We start from the raw sequence: 23,526 nt of genomic DNA, 5'->3' as shown, positions 1-23,526 counted from the left end.
ATATGTTTCAGTCCACACAGCACTATAAAGCACTCCACCTCCGCCAGGCTGCCACTCTTCCCCCTTACTAACTGGGGGTCGGCTAATGGGATTAGGCGGGTTGGAAGCCCCGCATAAATGAAGTCCCCGGTGAGGAGCAGGGAGCTCCAGCTATCCCTTAACCCTCTTTAAAGCCTCGCCTCTCACAGTCAGTCAGACAGCCGCACTAAGACTGCACCAGCTCTGCTGCCAGTGTGCTTAAAGTAGGAGCTGTGCTCAGGGCACTGGCTGATGTAACATGGATGGCATTTCCCTTTGTAGCAAAAATGAAATTTATATTCATCAAGATTATTCCTGAAGCAGCCGGGCTTTATTACATTGAACTGTTGAGGCAGACAGGAAGGATAAAAGCCACGAGTCCCATGCGGACCCAGGAAACCACAAGGCTGGGTTCTGCTGGTATTGGTTTGTAAGTCATGTCATGTCGTCCATCAAGGATTGTAGATCATAGTAATGTTGAAAATGAAGAAATCATCAACAACACCAAAAGAAACCAGATCTTTTATGATCTTCAGGTTTTTGATGCACCCACACACTTTTTTTTTATACTTTCTCCTGTCTTTTGTGGAATTTCCTTCAGTTACATTTTTCCAGACTTCAAAGAAAAAAAAGTTTTTTTTACTTTCTTGCAACTATGCATACAGTAGTAGTACTAGCAGTTGTTTTAACAATTATACAATTATATTTGGGGTTTTATGTGATAAAATAGTTGAAATGTATGATATTGACTCCAAAATGACCTTCAAATACAAGTGAGTCAATTTTATTGCACACACCTACAAGAAGTTAGAATTTCCCCTCACAATGAATCTGCCACTGAATGGCTGCAGAAATTGCATCTCAAGTTGTCTTATTTCCACAGGTTCTTCTAAAAAAGTGGTTGTATCTGGTTGATGATTACTAACGGTCTACATGTCATGTACCTTCTCCCCTAAAGAAACGTGAGCTCAGACGGGGCAGAGGCTCGGCGCAGACTGAGAGAGTGTGAGGGATTGGTGGACGCCCTTCTGCATGCTCTCCAATCAGCTGTAGGGAAGAAGGACATGGACAACAAGGTAGCCACCAAAACACGTGTTCCTTACATACAACTATCTCTGATATGCTCTCTATCTAGTAGTTACTAATGTAGGTGAGAATGTCCCTCTTCCCTCCGTAGTCTGTGGAGAACTGTGTTTGCATCATGAGGAACCTGTCCTACCACGTCCACAAAGAGGTGCCGGGGGCCGAAAGGTTCCAGGACCCCTCTGCGCCACAGGCCCCTGGCTCAGCAGGACCACAGAGGAAGAAAAAGGATGATGCCGGCTGCTTCGGTGGCAAGAAGGCCAAAGGTGAGAAGGAGGGAAGAGGGCGACCCATCGACCTGTGATAACCACTAATCATAATCTTGAAGAATTCCAAAAGGAGATTTAGTAGAAAATTAGGAGAAATGATTGTGTTTTTTTTCTATTTGCATAGAAGGCAACTTACGATGAGCTAGAAGTGTTTCTTAGAAGATTTGCTTCAATGATTGATAGGAGCTGCATGTGGTCGTTTTATAGTCCTTATTGTTACTTTTGCCTTCTTTTCATTGTTTTTCATGCATCTGATCTTTGTACATCTGTAGGATGTACAAAGATCTGAGAGCGAGAGCAGCGCAGTAATTCAAACAGCTGGGTTGCATATACCTCTCTATTCTTTGTCACCCTTTGTTGTATTTCAGATCATTGTTGGTTTAAGGCGCCGGGCTCATAAAAATCCCCTCTGGCAACGACCATGTTTCAGAAAACATGAAGTGTCTGATAGACAAATAGACTTTGGACGTCTCAAATGCAATTCTCCTCTCTTGACATTCTCTTGAAAATGTAGTTTCAATTTCACCACAATTCAATGGACAAGCTGCCGCTACCGTAAATGAGTGATGAGGCAGTTTGTCACGGTAAACACTTAGCTTAGCAAGACGTTGATGAGACAGCGGCCGCCTCTGTCGCGGATGTGTGTCGCTGCCACGTCGGCAGGTTTTTGCAGCTATTGATTCTCCTTAACAGATGTGTGTGCGTGTGTTGTCGGCGGCTTTTTAATCAGCATTCTCTCGGGCCGTTAGCTCAGTGACACCGTTATCTCCCTGCTGTACAACATTAATGGCTGCCATTAATCACTCAGCCAATGGGGTGTGACTAGCAGCCAGTGACCCCTCCACTTCTAACGACTCATCGGAGAATCCTCCGGTTCAGGGGTCAGGAGAACACAGGAGCTTACATGTATACAGAGTAATAAAGACACCAATTAACCACGTAAATACTTTTGCACGCGCACTTTGAATAATGGGAAGTGTTCAGCTGCAGCAGACCCCGAAGGCGTTCAGGCTCAGGTACAGAAACATTAAACGCGGCTATAAAGGAGCATAGAGGCGGGTAGTTAAGCAACACTGCCGGCAATATGCTCAGTAATTTGTTACCTTAAGTAGGCTACGTTTGGCCTCCTCTTCAGTTTAATGTCACAATCGGTATTAAACATACCATTGTGCTCAACACGCACTCAGCAGCTCACGCTTTGTATTAAACAGGCTGGAATCCTGGTGCTTATTTCCATCTCATTGAGCCTACTTCTGTTCCCAGGCAGGAGTTTTAATGACAGTTGGTGCTGTTGTTATGTATGTTTCACTGTGACTCTCTATCTTTTTATCTGACGATGTAGCTGACTCATTTCCTTCTTAGTCTGTTGTTTCTTTCTCATTTGCGAGCTTGTCTCCACATCTTTCCCTATTTTCCTTTATGTTTCCAGCTAGTTGACACCTTCATCTCTAAAAACTACTATCTCTACCTCGAAAAACACCTTCGGACTGCTAAAAGCTTCCCGATGAGTCTCTTTTCATTCTCAAAAGTCCTCCTCCTTTCTCTGTCTATGCACTCTCCTTTCTTTCCTCCTTCCCCTTCACTTTTCCACCTTCTCCATTAGTAAACGATGCCATCTTTTTGTTGAACTGTTCGTCTGTTGCACAGCTTCTTGACACACGCACATGTCTTTTTCACCATGCCTCTTCTCTCTTCTCCCCGCTTTGTGTTTTTTGGCATTGCCGCTGCTTCCTTGGCTAACTATAGAGGAATGGTTTAATCAAGGTGAGTGTCCCTCCTCAACTCTACTCACTTCAGCTTTCCCTCTCTCCTCCTCCCCTCCTCCCCCTCCTCCCCCTCCTCCCCTCCTCCTCCCCCCTGGCTGTAGAATATAGTTAGAAGTAGTTCTGGGTGTCCTCCAAAAAGTTCCAAGGGCTCCAGAAAATTGGGGTGTTTCACTCCTTCCACATGCATTCCTTCACCATGCCTACCGGAGTGTTCTAGATTATAGATGCCACCCCTCCCCATCTTTACATTTAGTTAGAATGAGTTGTACCTCTGAGATAGGTGACAGGGAAAGGTGATGAAACTTGATGAAACAGGTAAGTCCATCAGGATTGTAAAGTAGAGCTTGACTAAATCAAACGAGTCAAAGATGCAGTAATGAATTAAAACCTGGAATCAAATCAGTCTGAACCAATGATTGAAGTGAGATTCACAGCCTTTTAGACTCCAGATTAAATGTATCCCAGCAGCTATACCAACCTGAACCCTGCAACCATAGCTTTGAGTTTGAGGATACATGTCAAGCTCTGCTACAGACCCTGTAAGTGTGTGTTGTTGTGTGTGTTTGTGTGTGTGTGTGTGTGTGTGTGTGTGTGTGTGTGTGTGTGTGTGTAGGCTTTGAATGATATGGATCATTGATTTTGAAACAGATTTGTATCAAAGCTGCCAATATCCACGATTTTGCGTGATAATTTGTCATCGATGAAGACACTGTCATTGTTAAATACATTGTTCTTTTTTTATACCTTATTTATTAGACTTAAATGATATGCAACTATATCAAAAAATTATTAAATGAGGAAAACATATTAAAAATGAAAAAACACATGTCCTTCAGCTAATAATTACCATTAATGTCCAACATTATCAGACCGTAAAGTAAATATAAAGGGATATAATATAAAGGGCTCCCATCCTGCTCTGAGCAGAGAAGCATATTGATCAGTCTATGGCATCAGCCAAAGGTCTTCAGCAGTTGGTCCTGAAGGAACAGTCAAATGTTTTTGGGAAATCTTCCTAATTGCTTTCTTGCCAAGAGCTGGGTGAAAAGATTGATACCACTATCATGTCTGAGCATTACATATGAAGCTCACCTCCTGGCTGTAGCTGCATCGTTAGCAGAATAATATTGATTAGTATCAGCTCACTCTCGGGTGGAAAGCGATTACGTTTATTACCCAAAATGTTGAACTATTAGTTTGAGGTGCCTTCAGAAAGCAATGCTAATGTTCTGTGTGTTTCAATGGATGGCGGTTCATCTGTTTAATCTCTGTACTGTCCCATGGGCACGTCCATACGCATGTGAGATGACCGTTAGCCAGCCGAGCTGCAATCGCCCACATGCCCTCCTACTCCATTCCCCCACTTCCACTGCACTACGGTTCTAGTAGGAGAGGTGTGTGTGTGTGTGTGTGTGTGAGTGTGGAAAGAAGGTGTGTGGCTTTTAGGGTTGTCAAAAGTATCGAAACTCAAAAAAGTATCGATACTAAAATGTTGTATCCGGATACGATACTCATTTTCAATATTGTTCCAATTGTTATTGTTTATTTTATTTATTTATTTTTTGCACTACCTCAGACCTGAAAGTTGTTATTTTTGCATTTTTTTTGTTAATAAAAATATTTCTTTTAAATTTTGGGGTCTTTTTTTCATCCTTGTGGTATCGAAAATGGTATCGAGTATCGAATATTTTCCTGAGTATCGGTATCGAGTTGAAAATTTTAGTATCGTGACAACCCTAGTGGCTTTGTGTTCATACAGTATATTTTCCGCATATATGCCACTTTGTCGTTTTGAACACGCTGGTGCCGACAGTATGGGATGTTTGTGTGCTTGAACATATCATGGTCCAGCTCTCTGCACTGTGTACACCTGCACCAGACCAGGGTTAGACCTATATGTCCATTCAGAGATGGAAAGGATAAACATCAAAATAGTGTTATGATGTAGGCATGGAAATTGTTGTCTAAAGACACTGAATATAAGCTACTGTATTTGCATTTTCTATTCGCCTTCCAACCCCCATATGGGTCTAACCCTGGTGTCGGCATCGCCTTCTAGAATAATGTTAATGTCATAGAATAATATGACACTGACTGTCTTGCCTCCTCTCTTCTCTACCCAGGCAGGAAAAACGGTGAGAACGACAAAAACTACGACACACTGGATCTGCCCAAGCGCTCCGAGCCGTCCAAAGGTAGGCCTCCTGTCAAGCAAAGCATCCCTCTGTTCAGGCTTTGGCTCCGGAGGGAGAGCATCCCTCAGTGTGGAAATAACTTGTCTCATTTAGATGGTACCCTGCAGGAAAGGACAGGGAGGAACGAGTCAGATGGTTGACAGCAGGGCCGGTGGAGCCGTGAGTGTGATTGCTTTGATTGGAGGCAGGTCGGGTGTGTGGGTCAACAAAGGCAGCGGTCGGGTCATTCAGCCTGGTTACATGGATTGTGCTTTCACTGTGGCAGTTGATAGGCGGCAGCTCGTGAAAACATCAAATCTGAACGCATTTCCTTTTATTGAATACAACGCCGAGAAACAAAAGGCCATAAACGCAGTCTGTTACTGTATACTCGGATCTATTGAGTTTGTAGATAAATAGCATCCATTGTTTTATCTGTTGCATTGTACTAGGATTTCGTTGGTGACGACGGGGCCTCGTCTTCTGTCCCACTACATGTCATATCATAATGAGACTATGGCTGAATTCATTAGTTGAATCACTTGGTTATTTGATGGACAAAAAATCTGCAACTTTTTTGATAATGCTATTTATATAATATTTTCAAGCAGAAATGTCAATCATTTCCTGGTTCTAGCTTTTCTTCTGGAAGGATTTGATGATCCTCTCTGTTTTATATAATTGGAATGTAATATACACTCAACAAAAATATAAACGCAACACTTTTGTTTTTGCTCCCATTTTTCATGAGATGTACTTAAAGATCTAAAATTCATTCCAGATACACAATATTACCATTTCTCTCAAACATTGTTCACAAATCAGTCTAAATGTGTGATAGTGAGCACTTCTGCTTTGCTGAGATAATCCATCCCACCTCACAGGTGTGCCACATCAAGATGCTGATCTGACATCATGATTAGTGCACAGGTGTACCTTATACTGCCCACAATAAAACGCCACTCTGAAATGTGCAGTTTTGTCTCACAGCAAAATGCCACAGATGCCACAAGCATTGAGGGAGCGTGCAATTGGCATGCTGACAGCAGGAATGTCAACCAGATCTGTTGCTCGTGCATTGAATGTTCATTTCTCCACCATAAGCCGTCTCCAAAGGCGTTTCAGAGAATATGGCAGTACATCCAACCGGCCTCACAACCACAGACCACGTGTAACCACACCAGCCCAGGACCTCCACATCCAGCAGGTTCACCTCCAAGATCGTCTGAGACCAGCCACTCAGACAGCTGCTGAAACAATTGGTTTGCATAACCAAACAATTTCTGCACAAACTGTCAGAAACCGTCTCAGGGAAGCTCAACTGCATGCTCGTCGTCCTCATCGGGGTCTTGACCTGACTCCAGCTCGTCGCCGTAACAGACTTGAGTGGGCAAATGCTCACATTCGATGGCGTCTGGCACGTTGGAGAGGTGTTCTCTTCACGGATGAATCTCGGTTTACATTGTTCAGGGCAGATGGCAGACAGCGTGTGTGGCGTCGTGTGGGTGAGCGCTTTGCTGATGTCAATGTTGTGGATCGAGTGGCCCATGGTGGTGGTGGGGTTATGGTATGGGCAGGCATCTGTTATGGACGAAGAACACAGGTGCATTTTATTGATGGCATTTTGAATGCACAGAGATACCGTGATGAGATCCTGAGGCCCATTGTTGTGCCATACATCAATGAACATCACCTCATGTTTCAGCAAGATAATGCACGGCCCCATGTTGCAAGGATCTGTACACAATTCTTGGAAGCTGAAAATGTCCCAGTTCTTGCATGGCCAGCATACTCACTGGACATGTCACCCATTGAGCATGTTTGGGATGTGCTTGACCGGCGTATACGACAGCGTGTACCAGTTCCCACTAATATCCAGCAACTTCGCACAGCCATTGAAGAGGAGTGGACCAACATTCCACAGGCCACAATTGACAATCTGATAAACTCTATGCGAAGAAGATGTGTTGCACTGCATGAGGCAAATGGTGGTCACACCAGATACTGACTGGTTCTGAGTCCCCAGACCCCCAATAAAGCAAAAAAATGCACATTTCAGGGTGGCCTTTTATTGTGGACAGTCTAAGGCACACCTGTGCACTAATCATGATGTCAGATCAGCATCTTGATGTGGCACACCTGTGAGGTGGGATGGATTATCTCAGCAAAGCAGAAGTGCTCACTATCACACATTTAGACTGATTTGTGAACAATGTTTGAGAGAAATGGTAATATTGTGTATCTGGAATGAATTTTAGATCTTTAAGTACATCTCATGAAAAATGGGAGCAAAAACAAAAGTGTTGCGTTTATATTTTTGTTGAGTGTATGTGTGTTTTAAACTGTTGGTTCGGACCAAACAAGTCATTTTAAGAATCTGACAATTAATTTGCCAAATGATAACTCCCAAGAACAAATTATGATCTTTCACCTCATGATCTTTGTACCGTTGCTAAGACAAGATATTGTGTTTTAAGTTGTTGATTTTTGTCCTTTGGACGAAGCCAATCGTTCCATGCCTTGTGCTAAGCTATGCTAACCAGCTGCTGGCTCTAGCTTCACTTTTGACAGTAGGAACATAAGGTGGTGGTGTCAATCGTCTCATCTAACTCGCTGTCAGAAAGGAAATCCCGAACTGTCAACGTATCCCTGAATGAAAACGACGATATAGTGAACTTTCTAGAAATGCTGTTAACAACAAGTAAAGTGGCAAGATAGGGACGCCTGTGTTTGGCTAATGTAGCTTTTTAAAATCGTCATCACATTGATTTAAAATCCTATGAGCCCAATACTGCCATAAAGGCACAGCTACCTCGGTATAACTGGCAGAGAAATCCTGCACATTTATCTTCATATTTCTTAACTGAGCCGAGAAGCCACAGTGTCGGACAAACATTACGCCGTCGCCCAAATTGGATGTCAGCAGCACACAAAAGGAGGATGGAAAGATGTGTTTTGCTGCTATTTGAAAAGTTAAATACACTGCTGTTGGGTTCAAGGAAATGTGCTTTTGTCCACCATAGTCGAAGAATAGTCACTGTCTGTTCTGGGACTCTTCCACTGCTTATCCACATCCACAAATATCACTGGGACATGCGATCAGCGATAGTATGTTGGCAAACGCCACATGAAGCCCCACACTGTCAGTAATGTGGGAGTTAGTGTGTGTGTGTGTGTGTGTGTGTGTGTGTGTGTGTGTGTGTCCCCGCACTTATTCTCTTTGCTTTTTGGCACAAACAGTCGTGACAGTCGCAAAAGCAAATTAGTAGGCGGCACATCAGTCCGGATGGTATAAGAGTGTGTATTTGCTTGTGTGTGAGTCCCCATAGTCCCTCTGTGGAGATGTCTGAGTGTGTGTCCATCCGTGGTGGCGTCTGGAATGCGCTTGTTATACACCCTCATGTGGTATTTACACATCAGCACCTTCATCAATGCCTAGTGGCAGGCGCTCAAAGTCAATACCACTTCCTTTCTGACTGTTAATTAGCCACATTAACACGGCAAAGTGGGCTCTCATTAAACTAGATCACAATTAATTGCCGTGCTTTTTCCAAGTTAAGCCGATTTTTTGCTTTTTTTATCACTCCTAAAGTAAAGGAAAGCAGATGAGCTCCGAGGATGATAATTAATATTTTCCGCTCCCTGGGTTTTCATGGGTAAAAGCCAAGCTGGCACGCAGCGACTGTGGATCTATGGCGGGTTGCAATTGTGGTGCGATTATGTTACACAATGTGGAACAACACCCATCGGAGTTTAGAATCCAGAGAAAGCAATTATCGTTATGGGCCTAAATGTCAAACACAGTTGAAATGTGTGTGTGTGTGTGTGTGTGTGTGTGTGTGTGTGTGTGTGTGTGTGTGTGTGAGCACTCAGCATTTTCTCGCTCACAGACAGACAAATCATATTTGACGTTTATTAGCTCCACACACAGGAATAACAACAGTGAGGTGCATGGATAATAAGCTTAATCACGAGAGCAAAACTCACGTAAAAGGCACATCAGTTTCTCCTCTTCAGGAAACTACGGAGGTGAAGGAGCGGCCGCCCGCTCGCCTGTAAAAGTCATCAGGGTGCCTTGTTTGTTTGTCTGGGAGGCCAGGCCCCGACTCTACCCTCCACCGCCACATCCCTTGGTCACGTGGTGAGAGACATAGATAGAGGATCTCTCGTTCCTGTGGCGATGGGTCAGACAGATAGGGGAGATTACCCATGTATCCCGGTCACGATCTGATGTTAGACAGCGAGGTCAACACCGGGACCAGGCCGGACCCGGCAGTGGGCAAACGATCCATCTCTTTCTTTGTGTGTGGATGTGTGAGTGTACAAGGAAAACAAAGAGAGAGCGAGAGGAAACACAAGCACTGATGGGTATTTTAAGTCTCTGTTTAGACTGTTGTGATATATGAAGTTTGAAGAAATGGGCAACGTGCCTATCTAAACATCCAGCAGAGCAATGTTTATTTGGAGACATGTTTCTGGCCACCTTATGAATGTTCAAACAATATTTGCTCTGCTGTGTGCTCAATTTTCCTGGGACAACTTACTTTTTGCAACCAGGCGAGTCACCCCCCGATGGCCAGCAGAGAGAATGCAAGTTTAAGGCATTTTGGCTACACTTGAGGTTGCTGCCTGGTCCTAACGTTGGTGTTTGGCAGGTACCCATCAGCTGTCTGCTGGGCCTGGAAGTGAAGCTGAGGAAAACAGTGAAACTGAAGAGTTGAGAGCTAAAAAAAAAAATTAATAATCAACTAATAGACACTAAAACGCTCCATACAGCTGAGGGGAAGTGCAGAGTTGGGTGGTTTGTCACCCCTTTCACCTTGTAGCCACTCCATACATTATTATTACAAATATATGTTTTGGTACAACTATCATTTTACCATTTATCATTCTAAAGAATTTAAGTGTAATTCTCATTATAGAACATTTAATCAGGAAACCAAAAGAGATATTTGACCTTTTCTTCCTTTAAGAAATAGCAAGACATTTTTGAGAAAGTCCCACTTTCATGTCTGTACAGTAATTATGAAACTAGAAGACAGTTATTTTAGCTGAGCATTAAGCTGGCTGGCTCTGTCCAACGTTATAAATATATCTCTACCAGCAATCTATATGTTGTATATCGTTGGCTTCATCTGGAGATCTTTCTCAGGGGTTATGTGCTGGACTAGTTCTCTTCATGGCCTCACTGTGAGGTTGCCAACCAACCAGCGATCTAACTCACAGGTTAAAAAGGGAATACATGTAATCAAATCATCCCAAATTCTGACCTATTACTTGAAGGCAGAGTGAAGCAGGTTGTGAATAATTCATGTCCTCTCTCCAAAGTGAAAGCAAAGTATCGTTATATTTTTTTTCTTATTAATAGCGCTCCAGCGGTTGTTCTGACACCCCAGACACCCTGCTACAAAATGAAATAACTTCCCTTTCAAAGTATAAGTTCAATATCGGCATGACTGAAAGTTGAAAGCGTAAAACATTGACCCTGACACGTCTATTTATTATTAGCCAAACATCAATACCTGCTCTTCTGCCCTCTGCTGACTAGATCTCAAAAATCGATGCTGTGTTTTTAGCAAACTTGTCCTGCCAGAGTCTCAGTCGTTGTGATTCATCTTTCTAGTTGATTATGTGGCTACTTTGTCCACCCTAATTGATTGAGTGAGTTATTTTGTCCGTGCAGTTGCATCAGAAGGGGGACGTTGTTGCGGGGCACGCACATCAATGGAGAGGTCCATTATTCATGCATCCCAGAGAGCAGAGGCAGAGAAGGAAAGAGGGGTGGCTGTAACAAAAGTCATTAACAAGTGTGAAAAGAAGCATTTCATTAAAGAGGCGGTGAGTGCGGCAGCCCCCTGAGATGATGAAACATTTTACCCAGCTGTTAATTGAAAGCACAGCGTAAACCTTTAGATTGGAGGGAGGTCAGGTGAGGGAAGAGAGGGGAGGGAGAGGTGTGTGCACTTCTTGCCTCTTTTCTCGGAGAGTGCAAATAATCTGCAGTAAAAGGTACAAATGATAGGTTTCCTTTTGCTGAGGTTTCCTCCAGCTTGACGAGGAGGTGGATAGAATACAGAGACGTTTCCGGCTCTTCTGAGAGAAACACAGCACCTCAAGTCAATTAGCCGTTACCTTTTATGTGGCCTTCAACTCTCCTGCCTTCTTTCTTGAGCACGTCGCTTTCCTCTGTTTTTGCCAGAGCAGCAGAGCGAAAAGAGCCTTGCGTCCTCTCTCAGCATGCAGCCGTGTTTCCAAAGAATAAAATGTACCAAAGTTAAATGTACATGCTGCAATCGGAGAAAGGCATCGGCACATTTCCACCTACTGACAGCAACACGAAGAGCTCTTTCCGCTGCGTTTCAAAAAGTACAAAGAATATAAGAAAGGAGAATTGGATGAGGATGGGAAAACCTTTCTGGCTCGTGTGCAGTCAGAGGGCTTGTAGTGGCCACAGTCCGGGCTGTGACACATATCTGACGGCACGTGGACCTTTGCAGATTTAAGCCTCAAGAGTCGACTGCCAGCCCTGTGATAGACTGGCGTCCTGTCCAGGGTGTAACCCGCCTTCGCCCAATGTCAGCTGGGATCGGCTCCAGCCCCCCCGCGACCCTGAATACAGGATAAAGCAGTAGACGATGGATGGAGTCGACCGCCATGTGAATCCAAACCTAGTCCGGACCAACGTGGTGGACCGAGCTGACCGAGAAATTCATATCTCTAGAGCCTCAGCGCCGCCGTGGCTTCACAAAAGAAGTCCAATGTGATGTTGGTAGGAAGGTTACTTTGTGATCACGTTGAGTTCATATATCAACCTGCCGTCCGTGTGCAGCATAGCGATATTAATCAAACCTATACATGTTCAACTCCTGATTGCCTTTTACCTCTTGGCCGGCTCCACTCTTATATGCTTTTATACGAGGATATAATTGGAAACTTTGCGGGTCGCTGCGGCTCCTCTGGCAGAGCTTATTCCCACCGTGATGAATCTTTTTTGTCATCCATCACAGCTGCGTTAGGTAGCGCTAATTAGTCATATCTGACAACAAGGGCAATCTGACGAAGCAATAAAGGCCTCGTGTTTGAAAAGCATCAGTGCTTTTCATGACATTGCCCTCTTGCTCTCTCTCTCTCTTTCTCTCTCTCTTTCTCCTTCTACCTCTCTTCCCACTTCTCATTCCTCTTGCTCTCTGCTGCTTCAGTGCTCTCTCCATCCCTGGGAGATTTATTGTCCTCCCCTCGCCTCACACACTCTGAGCAATTGATAAAACAGCGGCGTTTACCAAGAGGGCGAGTGTGTAGCGCGTCTCGCTGTTTTTGTCGAGCTGAGCATTTAATTTGGGGAGAGGTCTTAGCGTTGATAAACAACTGTGATGTAGCTGTTATGTATCACATTGCGTAACCCTCTTCGCCTTCATCCCACTGGAGATCTCTATTTGCAGTGTAATGAACAATGACTTCGCAATCGGAGTCATCTCCGTCTCCGATGCTTCGCCGCTCTTTAAGTCTGAGAAGTCACGGGCTCAGTTCAATCAGGGGGAAAATAACGGAAGCCGCACTTGCCTTGTGTGTCTCACGAGAAGCATTCCTCTTAATGTGCCGGCCGTGAATGTGATTCTTCTAATCCTTGCTGCCATATTTCTGTGGCTCGTAAGCGGCGGCGAGGAAAACAAGCGCCGTGCCCGAAGGCGTGATGAAAGTGAGCGGAGACGTTCAAGCGGATCCATTTTTGCCGCATCTTCAAGTCAATCAACCGCCGCCAAGTTTGCTTCAGAGTAGCACAATCCCCATGGGAGGGGACATTTCTGGCCTCTTCTGCGTCTATTTTTCCACCGAAGTTAAAGCGGAATATGATGAATAATTTACTCTCCGTCCCAAATGACAAGCAGCAGCCTCATTTAGGTGCTCGCCGTTTTCCACGCTGTGGAATCCAACACCCGCCTAGTGAACGCTGGCTCCTGGCCTTGCTGAGCTCCTGGCCTTGCTGAGCTCCTGGCCTTGCTGGCTCCTGGCCTTGCTGAGCTCCTGCGAGCTTGCAGCTCCTTGACCGCCGCGGTGAATTGACCGCACTTACCCTTTTGTTCACAGTATTCACCTCTCTTACCCCTTTTCCACCAACGCGAACCTAGTTCAAGAGCCGGGCCGGTGCCGTGCTGGTTCGCAGTTGGTTCAACTTGGAACCGTCCGAGAACCTGTTTGCGTTTCCACCGGCTAGAGAGCCCAGAGAACCACGTCATTACGTCACTGTATACGTCTGAGGTTTCCCCGCAGCGCTAATTTCAAGCATAGCAGACATGTCTCTTCAGAAAAAGTGTTTATTTTGGCAAATAATACAATAACAATAAAATACACAAAATACTAAAATCACAACATTTTTAGAACAAGTGTAGAACAGTGTGTGATCCATAGATAGATAGATAGTTTGATGTTTAGTCATCTGCAGGTTGGACCTCCGTTCAATATCGCCGATGTCCGACAGCTCTACAAACACAAACCAGAGAACAGTGGTTTAATCACAAACGTGTCCACGACGCTGTAAACACAGATGTTAAGTCACGTTGGTAGTTGGTAACGTTTAGTGAGCCAACAGCAGTCAGAAAGTGGCATGCTAACGTTGTTGTTAGCAATATCACGCTAGCTGGCTAGCTAGCCGGTCAGCTGACATTACCCGAGGATGCATAGCCACTAGTTGCTGCTGTTACAAACGTAATCACTAGCTCTGTAAACTAAACAGAAATGTGTCGTTGGTTTGCAACGAGGTGAAACATTTTAAAAGTGAAACTTACCGGGAACAGTAACGTTAGTAAAACTCCGCACTCCGCAGTGGCGTATTTTCCCCCGTTGCCTCGAGCGTTAACCCCGCCCCCAGCCCCTAACGTAAGCCGGGGCCGGTTCCAGCCCAGCAAAGAGTTGGGGCCGCTCGGGAACCAGTTTTCCAGGCCGAGAGCCGGCTCTTTGTCTGTGGAAACAGGAATAACTGGTTCGCGATTGGGCACCGGCTCCGAACCGGCCCTCAAAATGCCTGTGGAAAAGGGGTATCAGTGGCGTCCGTCGATCACCTCCCAGTTCTCACTCACTGCCGCCACATTTCACAGCCAAGCGGGACGCCAGATGACGGCCGGCTACCTCGTGGATGTCTGCCTATACAAAACACACGCGCACTTACACACATGCACATCAACATATAAGAGCTTCATTCACACGTACTTTCTCACTCTCAGCTGCTATCTTGACACATAGAGTCCACTCCCCACAGATCCAGACCGTCTGGCATCTTGCACCGCCATCCATCTCTTTGTAGCCTAGTTCCCTCATTTTTACACCTTCTTTATGAAAGAATACAGCAGTGAGTAGCATCGCCTCGATCACGTCTATCCTCCTCGAAAAAATAAGGAGACCAGTGTATCAAGAGTTGTGATGAGCGACTAATTGCTTTTGCATTCCTGTTCCATTTTTGCTGCAACCTTCAAGTGAAGAGGCAAAGCTAAATAGGATCCAAACAAACAGACATAAAAAAAGAGTTTTTGTATCTCAGGAGACCGTCCTAGTTAAATAAAGGAGAAATAAATATAAACCAAAACCTCGAGCTCAAACATCAGACACGTTCCTCTGGACTTTCCACCCAAACAGTTTGTGTAACGCTCACTGCAGTGAACAACTTTGCATGGGTGGTGGAGATAATCGATGCCTGTATGTCAAGGCACTGATGTTATTTTACTACATTTTCATTCACTTCCTGCGTCTGGATGCGTCTGGATGGATTGGACAGCGATCTGATATCAGATTCCCAGTTGAAATGCAGCCAAGAAGCATTCGAGGCAAATTGAAATGAGATTGTTGAGATGCATTCGAGGCAGATTTTGAAAAGATTTAAATGCATCAATTGTGTCAGGTTGCATAACTCTGTCCAACTGACTGTAGCCCCTGTGGTAATGACAGTAACGTCGTATTCCCTGCAGCTCCAGCGATTTTGAAACTTATGGCCGCACAGAAGGCATTAAGTGAATGTGCAGCATTAATCTGATCCCTGATCAGTGCCACCATTGAATAAGACAGCACAATGACCTGCATGGGGGAGCGAGCAGCATTAAGTTATTGGCCATGACGGCCAGCAGAACTTGATTCCTATCCAGGCGGCAACCCTCCGGTTCTGAAAATTGAAGCCACGGCTGAAGTGCCTTAAACTTGCATTCTCTATACTGGCCATCAGGGGGCGACTCCTCTGGTTGGTATAGGAATCAATCTCAAGTTTTAAGTCTTCTTCAATCCAGCATGATGTTAATTTAGTACATGATGGTCCATTTAGAGTCCAATACAACATATAGCAGGTATGTTTTAGGGTGTGGCGACTTTGTGAATGATCAGAGCATTGCTACCACAGCGTGGCCTTGCTATCATGCTACCAATACAATTAGCTACTAAGATGACTTTAACACTTAGCTTTAAAGTTTACTTTGAATGATGAAGCTAACTTTGTTAACAGCTTCATACCAGAATCCAGATGGATCCAGATCCAGTAAGGTTTCTGCTCGGGGTTCCACATTGTAGCTTGTGTTCGTCAGTTCCACCCGTCGCTCCTCCACAGTCCAAATATGGTCACTTCCTTTCATTGGTTTGAAATATTTCAAGATGGTGATGACCAAAATCCAAGATTGCTATGGCCAAAACTCACAGACTTACAGCTCAATGAATTGATGCTTGATTGACACTCCTCACATGTCAATCACTTCCTATCCTTTAATATTGATAATACAACTAACACAGAAAAGTGGCTAATTATGTGGCTAGCGCTACACCCCACTCCACCCCGTTCAACTCGCCACCATCCTCTCATGAACACAGGCGGTGATGAAAAGGAAGTTATGATAAGACGAAGAGGAGTAAAACAACAGTTGAAGGGAGTGAGAGGCTTATTTAAGTGGGATCACCTTGTGTTTGGTTGGAAACACAAAGAGGTTTGCATAATAATGTTATTCCTAGGAGGTCTCATTTTGGAATGGCTGCTGTACACATCATTAGTGGAACGAAGTCCTTGTACAGTACTGTGTGTTTGCGTGTGCATGTGTTGCTACATAGCAACATTTTGTAGGATAGTGGTGCACCTCTAAATCCCAGCACTTTCTCTGTGGCAGCGCATAAACCGAACAGCACATCCACCCACTCAGCAGTGATCAACTGCTTCTCTAGTTGTTTAAACTTTCCTTACCCCCCAAAAAACTCCTCTTACTCCTCCTCTCTACTCTTCGGATGATTAAGCACGTCATTGGCCTCCCCCGTCTCCCTGAACCTGAGTGGTTGGAGCAAAGCGATAATTACGAGACAAGAACGACTCCAGCAAAAGTAGGAGGAAGCGTAGTGAGATGTACTTGCCAACTAGAGCCTTTGTTTGGCCCCGTTTGAGCGCCGCTTCCAGTTTCTGTGAGAGACGCTTTAATCTAATTAAAAGCAGATTAATTGCACGCATTGCTAGAGCTACAGCAGAGGCTTAGTGAGAGGGGGAAAATGCACCCCCCCAGAATTTGCCACTGTCCCGTTACTGGTAAGCAGTCGATGAAGTATTGGTCGTAAACAGTCTAGACTGTTGTAAACAGAGGGTTTAAATGCACCCTAAGGACTGCTGTCCTTGTATACAATCGAAGGAGAGGGTCATATGGAGCAGAGACGACTTGAGCACTGGCAGGCGTCCAATTAAACTGTCCCTCCACTGGCTTTTACTCCAACCATAAATTCAGCCGTATATATATTAGCAAGCTAGCCAGCACGATGCTTCAGATGATATTTTAGGGATTTAACTGGTGCTTCTGTCCCATGTGACATGAAATGTGAGCGCCCCGTGTAAGCAAGTGAGCTGAGAGGCCCAACGTTCCTGTGACTAATACAACCGCCACAACAGAGAGAAGAAGTAGAAGTGGAAGCAGAAATGGTCAGAGATGGATGGAGCGGGAAGGGTGAGAAGAGGGCGACATGAAACAGTCAGGTTTCAGCATCCGCAGCCAATCTGTTTGAATGGTTTATAATCACAAGCACTTTTGATTTTAATGTTTGATTTTGACGACATTTAAGCTGCCAGGGGCAACGCGCCTCATCGTCACTGCCTTTCATTTGACTCTCATAAGCACATACACAAACACACAGACAGACACACACAGACACACACACACACACACACACACAGACACACGCATCCAAATCCTAATTCACACAGCTGTCCACGAACACAGTCCCGCACACACACAGATACACTCTCACACACACACACACACATGCACACGTAAAGTGCACCGTGCCCTTTACCATGAGGGTGGTATTATGTGGCTATTAGAGGTGCTGTGGTTTGTCAGGGCGTTGCAGGGAGAGATAATATTACCTGAGAAGATTGACCACAGCATCCACTATGTGTGTGCGCTGGTGTGCTGGTGTGTATGTGTGTGTGTATGTGTGTGGTGGTGGGGTGGGGGGAACAATGACCAAGGCAAGAGTTAATCCGGAGTATCCATCACACTTTAGCGTGCCATTTCACGGGGGGGGGGGGGGGGGGGGGGGGGTTTGGCGAGGCTGGAGGGAGCGCTAAATGAGAGATGGTTTGTGACACTGACCCAGACAGAGGAAATCCCTACTTCATCCAACACCATCACACATCTCAGTGCAGACATAGCCAGAAACAGAAGGTGCATTTGTTGAGGTGCTTCTGGTCTGGCAGTGGTACACCAGGTTTTTGTGTTTCTTTAAATACAGCCAACAACCTAAACCCGTCAGTTTTCCTCAGATGTTGTCTCGTTTAACCGGGGTGCATATTCACCTCTTCCTGCATTTGTCACATATAAAGAGGTAAATGTAATTACAGAAACGATTGCTCCTAAAAATACTCACCCTCTCCTGGTGCTGGCAAAAAGACACAAGCAAAAACTGAGAGAACAACTTTAAGGTCCTACACAGCCACACAGCTATGATGGGAATAATCCGTTTTTCAACCCCAAAATATCTAGCTACAGTAAAGTCAGAGAAATATAATCCAGTCTGAACCAGACGGCAAACTCCAGTTCTGGAAAGTGAAATCATTGCTGAAGTGCCTTAAACTTGCCTTCTCTCTAATGGCCATCAGGGGGCGACTCCTCAGGTTGCAAGAATATTGATTGCATGGAAGTCGATGAGAAAAGGATCCTACATTGTAAACATTGTAAATCTACCATGATGGCATCGCTACCATCCTACAAATGCAATTAGTATGAAAAATGACTTCAACACTTAGCTGTAAAGTTTGAATGATGGAAGCTTGTGTACATCGGATCCACCCGTCGCTCCTCCAAATGTGGTCACTTCCATTCACTGCGTGCAAAGATTACAAGATGGCCACGGCCAAACTGATATACAGTTCACGGTGTGTACGTGGCCATACAGGCCAGAGGAGAGAGTCTAGTAATAATGTGTGAAATATGTAGCACCTGTGTGGGTGGATATGCCGTACAACGACTGCATAGAGGCTTTCCATAAACCCAGAACACAAAACAATGAATGAACTCGGGTGAACACAAAAGGAGACTAAACAAAGCAGAACAACTAAACCAAGTGGACCTCCAGAGACAAAGAGATACAAAGAAACACAACGAGCCGCCTCTGTGCTACAAAACCCACTGGCCATGTCCTTCATTTCCGTGCACAGGAGGTAAACCGGTTAATCCATTTGTTCCAGCACCTTCTAAACTCTTTAAATGCAGAGTGTCTCCGCTTCAACCTTAAAAACCTGCACCGTGTTGTTGGCTGTGATAATGCCCCGTGTTTCGGTTGTTATTTGAGCCATACACCCCCCCCCCCCCCCCACACGCACACACACACACACACACCACCCCCTCCCCCCTTCCCGCTTCTAAGACCTCGATCTTCAGTCCTCGTTTCAGTGCACTGCCACATCTCTATTAACCCCCCATCACACACACAAGCAGTCCACAGGATTATCTGGGCTTATTCCCGAAGGCTGGACACCCAACCTCCAAAGCCTCATCCCAAACCGTCGAGTACATCATTTCACTTCCACTGCATCAGTTTTTCCTTCTGGAAGATTGTTGCCCTGACGCTATCCAATGCATCTCTGTGGACTATTTACCAGACAGCTCCCATCCACCGTCACAATTTATTCTTACCCCCTTTACTCCCTTTTACTTTTCTCTCTTCTCCCTTCCTTTTCTGGTTCCTTACCTCCTATCTCACTCTCCATCCTCCTCCTCCGCTCCTTCTCTGTTGGTGCACAATTTCTTGTGTTGTGGACTCCAGCTCCCTCCTTCTCTCTTTATCTTCATCTATTCCTCTCTCTACCTATTTTTTTAATATCTCTGTCTCTCTGGCAGGCTCTTGCCTTTGCCTGAGTTTCTAGTTTCATTTGTGTCTGGCTGAGGACGTGACTTGCCTGGGTAAAGAGAGCAGACAATCAAGGTGATGCTGAAACACGCTGCATTCTTACTAAACGCACACAGTCACACACACACACACACACACACACGCGCAAACACACTCCAAAGCACTTGAGCGTGTGAGGGGGCTCTTGCTCCTAAACACTAACTTCCACGGTGCACAAGCAGGACTCCGCCACTAATTGCAGCCCTCGGGCTAGCATTTCAGCCAGCCCTGTGGAATCACAGGAATTTTAGGTAAGGTCCAGAATTTAAAGGTGCTTTGGTTGCCGGTTTGGTTGCCTCTCACAGTCGTGAATGAAGTGCATCAGCTAAATGAGCAGGTTGCCGTGTTCTGAAATGTACGGATTAAAAGCAGTTTGTTCCTTTTTCCTTGTTTTGCAGCTGTCTCACATAAACTGACAGATTTGTTAGTGGCATGGAGATGGGGTTTCCATAGCAACCCTTGTTCTACTGCACTCTTTCATCTCTTGCCTCCATCAGTAGGTAGAGACATTTTTGGAATTGTCTGCTTGGTTTTTGTGTTTCGTGGTGGCGATACGGGAGGTGAGCGAAAAGAAAAAGAGAGAAACTGGTCAAGGAAATAAATGTTCCTCCTCCGTATCTGTTCCATCTTCAGCCAACTCGATAGCACAGTCCAGACATGTGTCTGCAACGTGACGGATGGAAGACCACGATGGGAAAGATGACCATGTTTATGAATTGGGAGGGTTCTCTCTCTCTCCCGCTCTCTTTTTCATATTGTTGGTGAAATTATTTCCCTGCAATACCAACATGCCAGAGTGGAGCAGCATGTGACGTGGGCTGACGTCACTCCTCGGGCTGCTAGTGTGCTTCTTCCTCTACTGGAGATCCCAACCTTCTTAGCAGGTGTTCAGGAATAACGGCAACCTCCGGTGTGAAAAGTGTAATCACCGTTGAAGTGCCTTTATTGGCAAGGAAGTCTATGAGAAAATGACTCTACTTCTCACTTGATTATTATCTCAGTAAACATGAGTTTATGATCTCAATCGCTAGTTTCAAGTCTTCTTGCACAAAGATGGTGATGGCTTGAGACATAAAACTAATAAAGGAAGTTTGATTCATTCCTTTTAAGGTTTATCAGATATCATACAACACTCTTTTATAATCACTCTCTTGTAATCTTTCATTCCATCAATAGCAGGTAAACAGACTTAAACAAATAAGGGACATTTGAACATTTGAATTGCATGTAATGTAAGTCATCTGGTGCTGTGTGATGATCTTTCAGAAAAGTCAAACAATACGTCTTGGAATAGTTTTTTGATTTTTGATTGTAATTATCTGAACCTGTTAATCACGTCAACTCCAGAACAGGTCGTAATGATTCAGTGATGATATTGTAAAGGATACCAGTAGGCTACACACTTGTCTTTGTCATATCCATTATCATAAGCTATAATTATATATCTCCACCTTTAACAGTAGTACCCTGCTGCTCCACTGCTGTGTGTAAGTGCTGTCACACATGTAATTCTGATTAGAGAGGCCCAATGAAATACGCAAATACAACTTGGAAAACAGAAAATTGACTTCCCGCCCCTTTGATTTGTTTCTATTTCCAAGTAAAAGCACCTAGATGCATGATGTGCACATCTTTTACACGGAGGTAGCAGCACACACAGGTGACTTGTTCTATCTGGCAACTACACATTAGGCGATATTAACTTTGAAAGTCACTTGTTGAAACACGGCATATTGTTATTAAATACTTATATTTTACGCACCACGCAACTCGAAAAGTGACAGATCTTCTCAATATGGTTTCCATCCGAAGGGGAAATAATATCTCCACCTGACAGAGATTCTAATATGAACTAACACATTTCACCTCGGGCCCTGAAACGCTATTACATTTGCAGGAGGGACATTGGAAACAAACAACCAGAGCATTACCACCGCTGATCCACTGAGAGGCCGGATCGCTGCGAGGCACATTCTTGAGAAAGCCACAGAAAATCTAATACAGCTATGGCTCAAGAGTGAGAGCCCCGCCGGCTGTGTTTCTGTCTAAAGTTCAGCGGCTGCAGCGGATGAGATGGTGCGTTTCCAAAACACATTGTTAAAGGTCTTTGACGTTTCAGACAATCTGGTGTCAGTGTCTCTTTGCTACCGATGTTGATGTGTCCTCTCTGGACTAAGAGTCCACAGCAGGACTTTGCTGGCCAATCAGCACAGGAAAGAGGAAGTACTCCCCTGTCACTGTCGAGGCAGCTTGCTGAAAAAGCTCCTATTGTGCTTAACGGTAGGAAACCAGCTTTGATGGAGCAGACTTTATGTAGTGCTGGAGCAGGACCTGTTGCTTCTCCCCCTCCGCTCTGTCTCTTTCCCCATGTCCTTCTCACCCCATCACACCGGGACATGTTTGTGGTCCAAAGCCGATGGTGAGCTGTCCAAAAAGATGGGCCATTTGCCATCTTCTGCCTCTCTTTATCAGCATCCAAAAATCTAAGGCCAAACCACCATGTGGGAATGCTAATGCATGGTGCCCCGGGGGCCGCCCATAGAGATGCCAATCTGCAGCAGGGGCCGACTGGGAGAGGAGAAAGTGAAGCCTCCTGGACCCTGTCAGTCTGAAGGGTGAACCGGGGGCCTTTGCAGCCTCTGCTTTGACTCCGGTAGGCTCCAAGTCTGTCAGCAGGACCGCGGGGAGAAAGGAAATGCACAGCTTCCATCACATGTTCTCCCTCCAGCTTAGGATGATGACAACCAGGCGTGGGTCAAATTGTTGTTTTTTGTTGGTGTGTAACACGTTGGTTTGTCATGACATGAAATTGTACCGGAAAGAGCAGAGAAAGAAACATTTGAAAGTCAATTGAGTGTATTTTTCTGTGATTCATTGAAAGCATTAACATGCGTCGGGTACGTGGGCCTGATGACATGCAGCCCTGACATTAAGATGCATCTCCAGAATACAAATGGAATGAGAACTCTCCCATTTCAGTGCACGTCACCTCCTCTCGCAGTGCTTTTCACTTCACTTCTACCCTTCCCCAAGGGTACCTGCTGAACAAGCATGTTTCTACCTTAACTGATTTATTTGCACGCAGAGACATAATTTGCTCCTCAAAGCATGCATGACCAAAAAAATATATATAAATTCCAAACACTAGACTCGGCGAACCCTGACAATTTCCGTGTTTTGTTTACGTGGCTCCACCGCTCACCTTTTGTAGTTTTTAATGAACCCAAGAGTCACGACCGTTATTCTACCGGTGGCATAATACTTTTAATGATGTGCTGATTTAGCCATCGCCCCTCTGTGGCCCGTCCTGCCAAACTCGTCATTAGAACTCTAGCGCTCTCCCATGTGCCTGTGTGTGTTACATAAAGACACACTGATGAGCAGGAGACGACGACTTGAGGCTGATTTATCCGAGTTCCATAGGGGGGGGGGGGATGTGACTGTGGCCAGCGTATGTGCTAGAAGTATTTCTCATCTCATTTCCTCACCTTGTCTTCCACTTCTCGACCTGGAGAGACCGAACAATGAGCGCGACGGCAGTTCCTTTCAATTAACCAGTCAGGAGCGCAAAGGTCAGAAGCTGTGTGTTACTGCAATGTTCCTGTAAAGGTAGGAAGACTACGTAAGAGCACACGCTGTTACAGAAAGATGACTGAGGATGACAGATAGGAGGGAGGTTTTTTTCTGCTGTTTGTTTTTTTTTTCTCCTCCATCTGCCACTCTCTTTATCTTCCTTCATCTCTCTCCGGTCCTTTCACAGCGCTGTAAAACTCCCCTATGAGTTGTAGAAAATGATACGCCATCATGTCCCTCTGATTCCATGGAAGT

The 23,526-nt window shown here is 45.0% G+C and overlaps 1 protein-coding gene across 14 annotated transcripts in view; it reads left to right on the top strand.

Moving 5' to 3' along the window:
- The window catches only part of arvcfb (ARVCF delta catenin family member b), a 150,597-nt gene that overhangs the window by 101,574 nt on the left and 25,497 nt on the right, over nt 1-23,526 (top strand). For 11 of the 14 annotated variants that reach the window (XM_084024118.1, XM_084024119.1, XM_084024121.1 and 8 more), the window contains 4 exons: nt 977-1,094; nt 1,196-1,367; nt 3,117-3,134; nt 5,260-5,331. In XM_084024118.1, coding sequence (XP_083880244.1) covers nt 977-1,094; nt 1,196-1,367; nt 3,117-3,134; nt 5,260-5,331 — 380 coding nt within the window. The remainder of the gene's footprint in view (nt 1-976; nt 1,095-1,195; nt 1,368-3,116; nt 3,135-5,259; nt 5,332-23,526) is intronic. The other 3 variants (XM_084024124.1, XM_084024127.1, XM_084024120.1) reach the window with 1 other exon arrangement.

Source organism: Eutrigla gurnardus, assembly GCF_963514095.1.
Source record: "Eutrigla gurnardus genome assembly, chromosome: 13".
NCBI classification, from domain to species: domain Eukaryota; kingdom Metazoa; phylum Chordata; class Actinopteri; order Perciformes; family Triglidae; genus Eutrigla; species Eutrigla gurnardus.
This window is presented reverse-complemented; position numbering and strand designations above follow the sequence as displayed.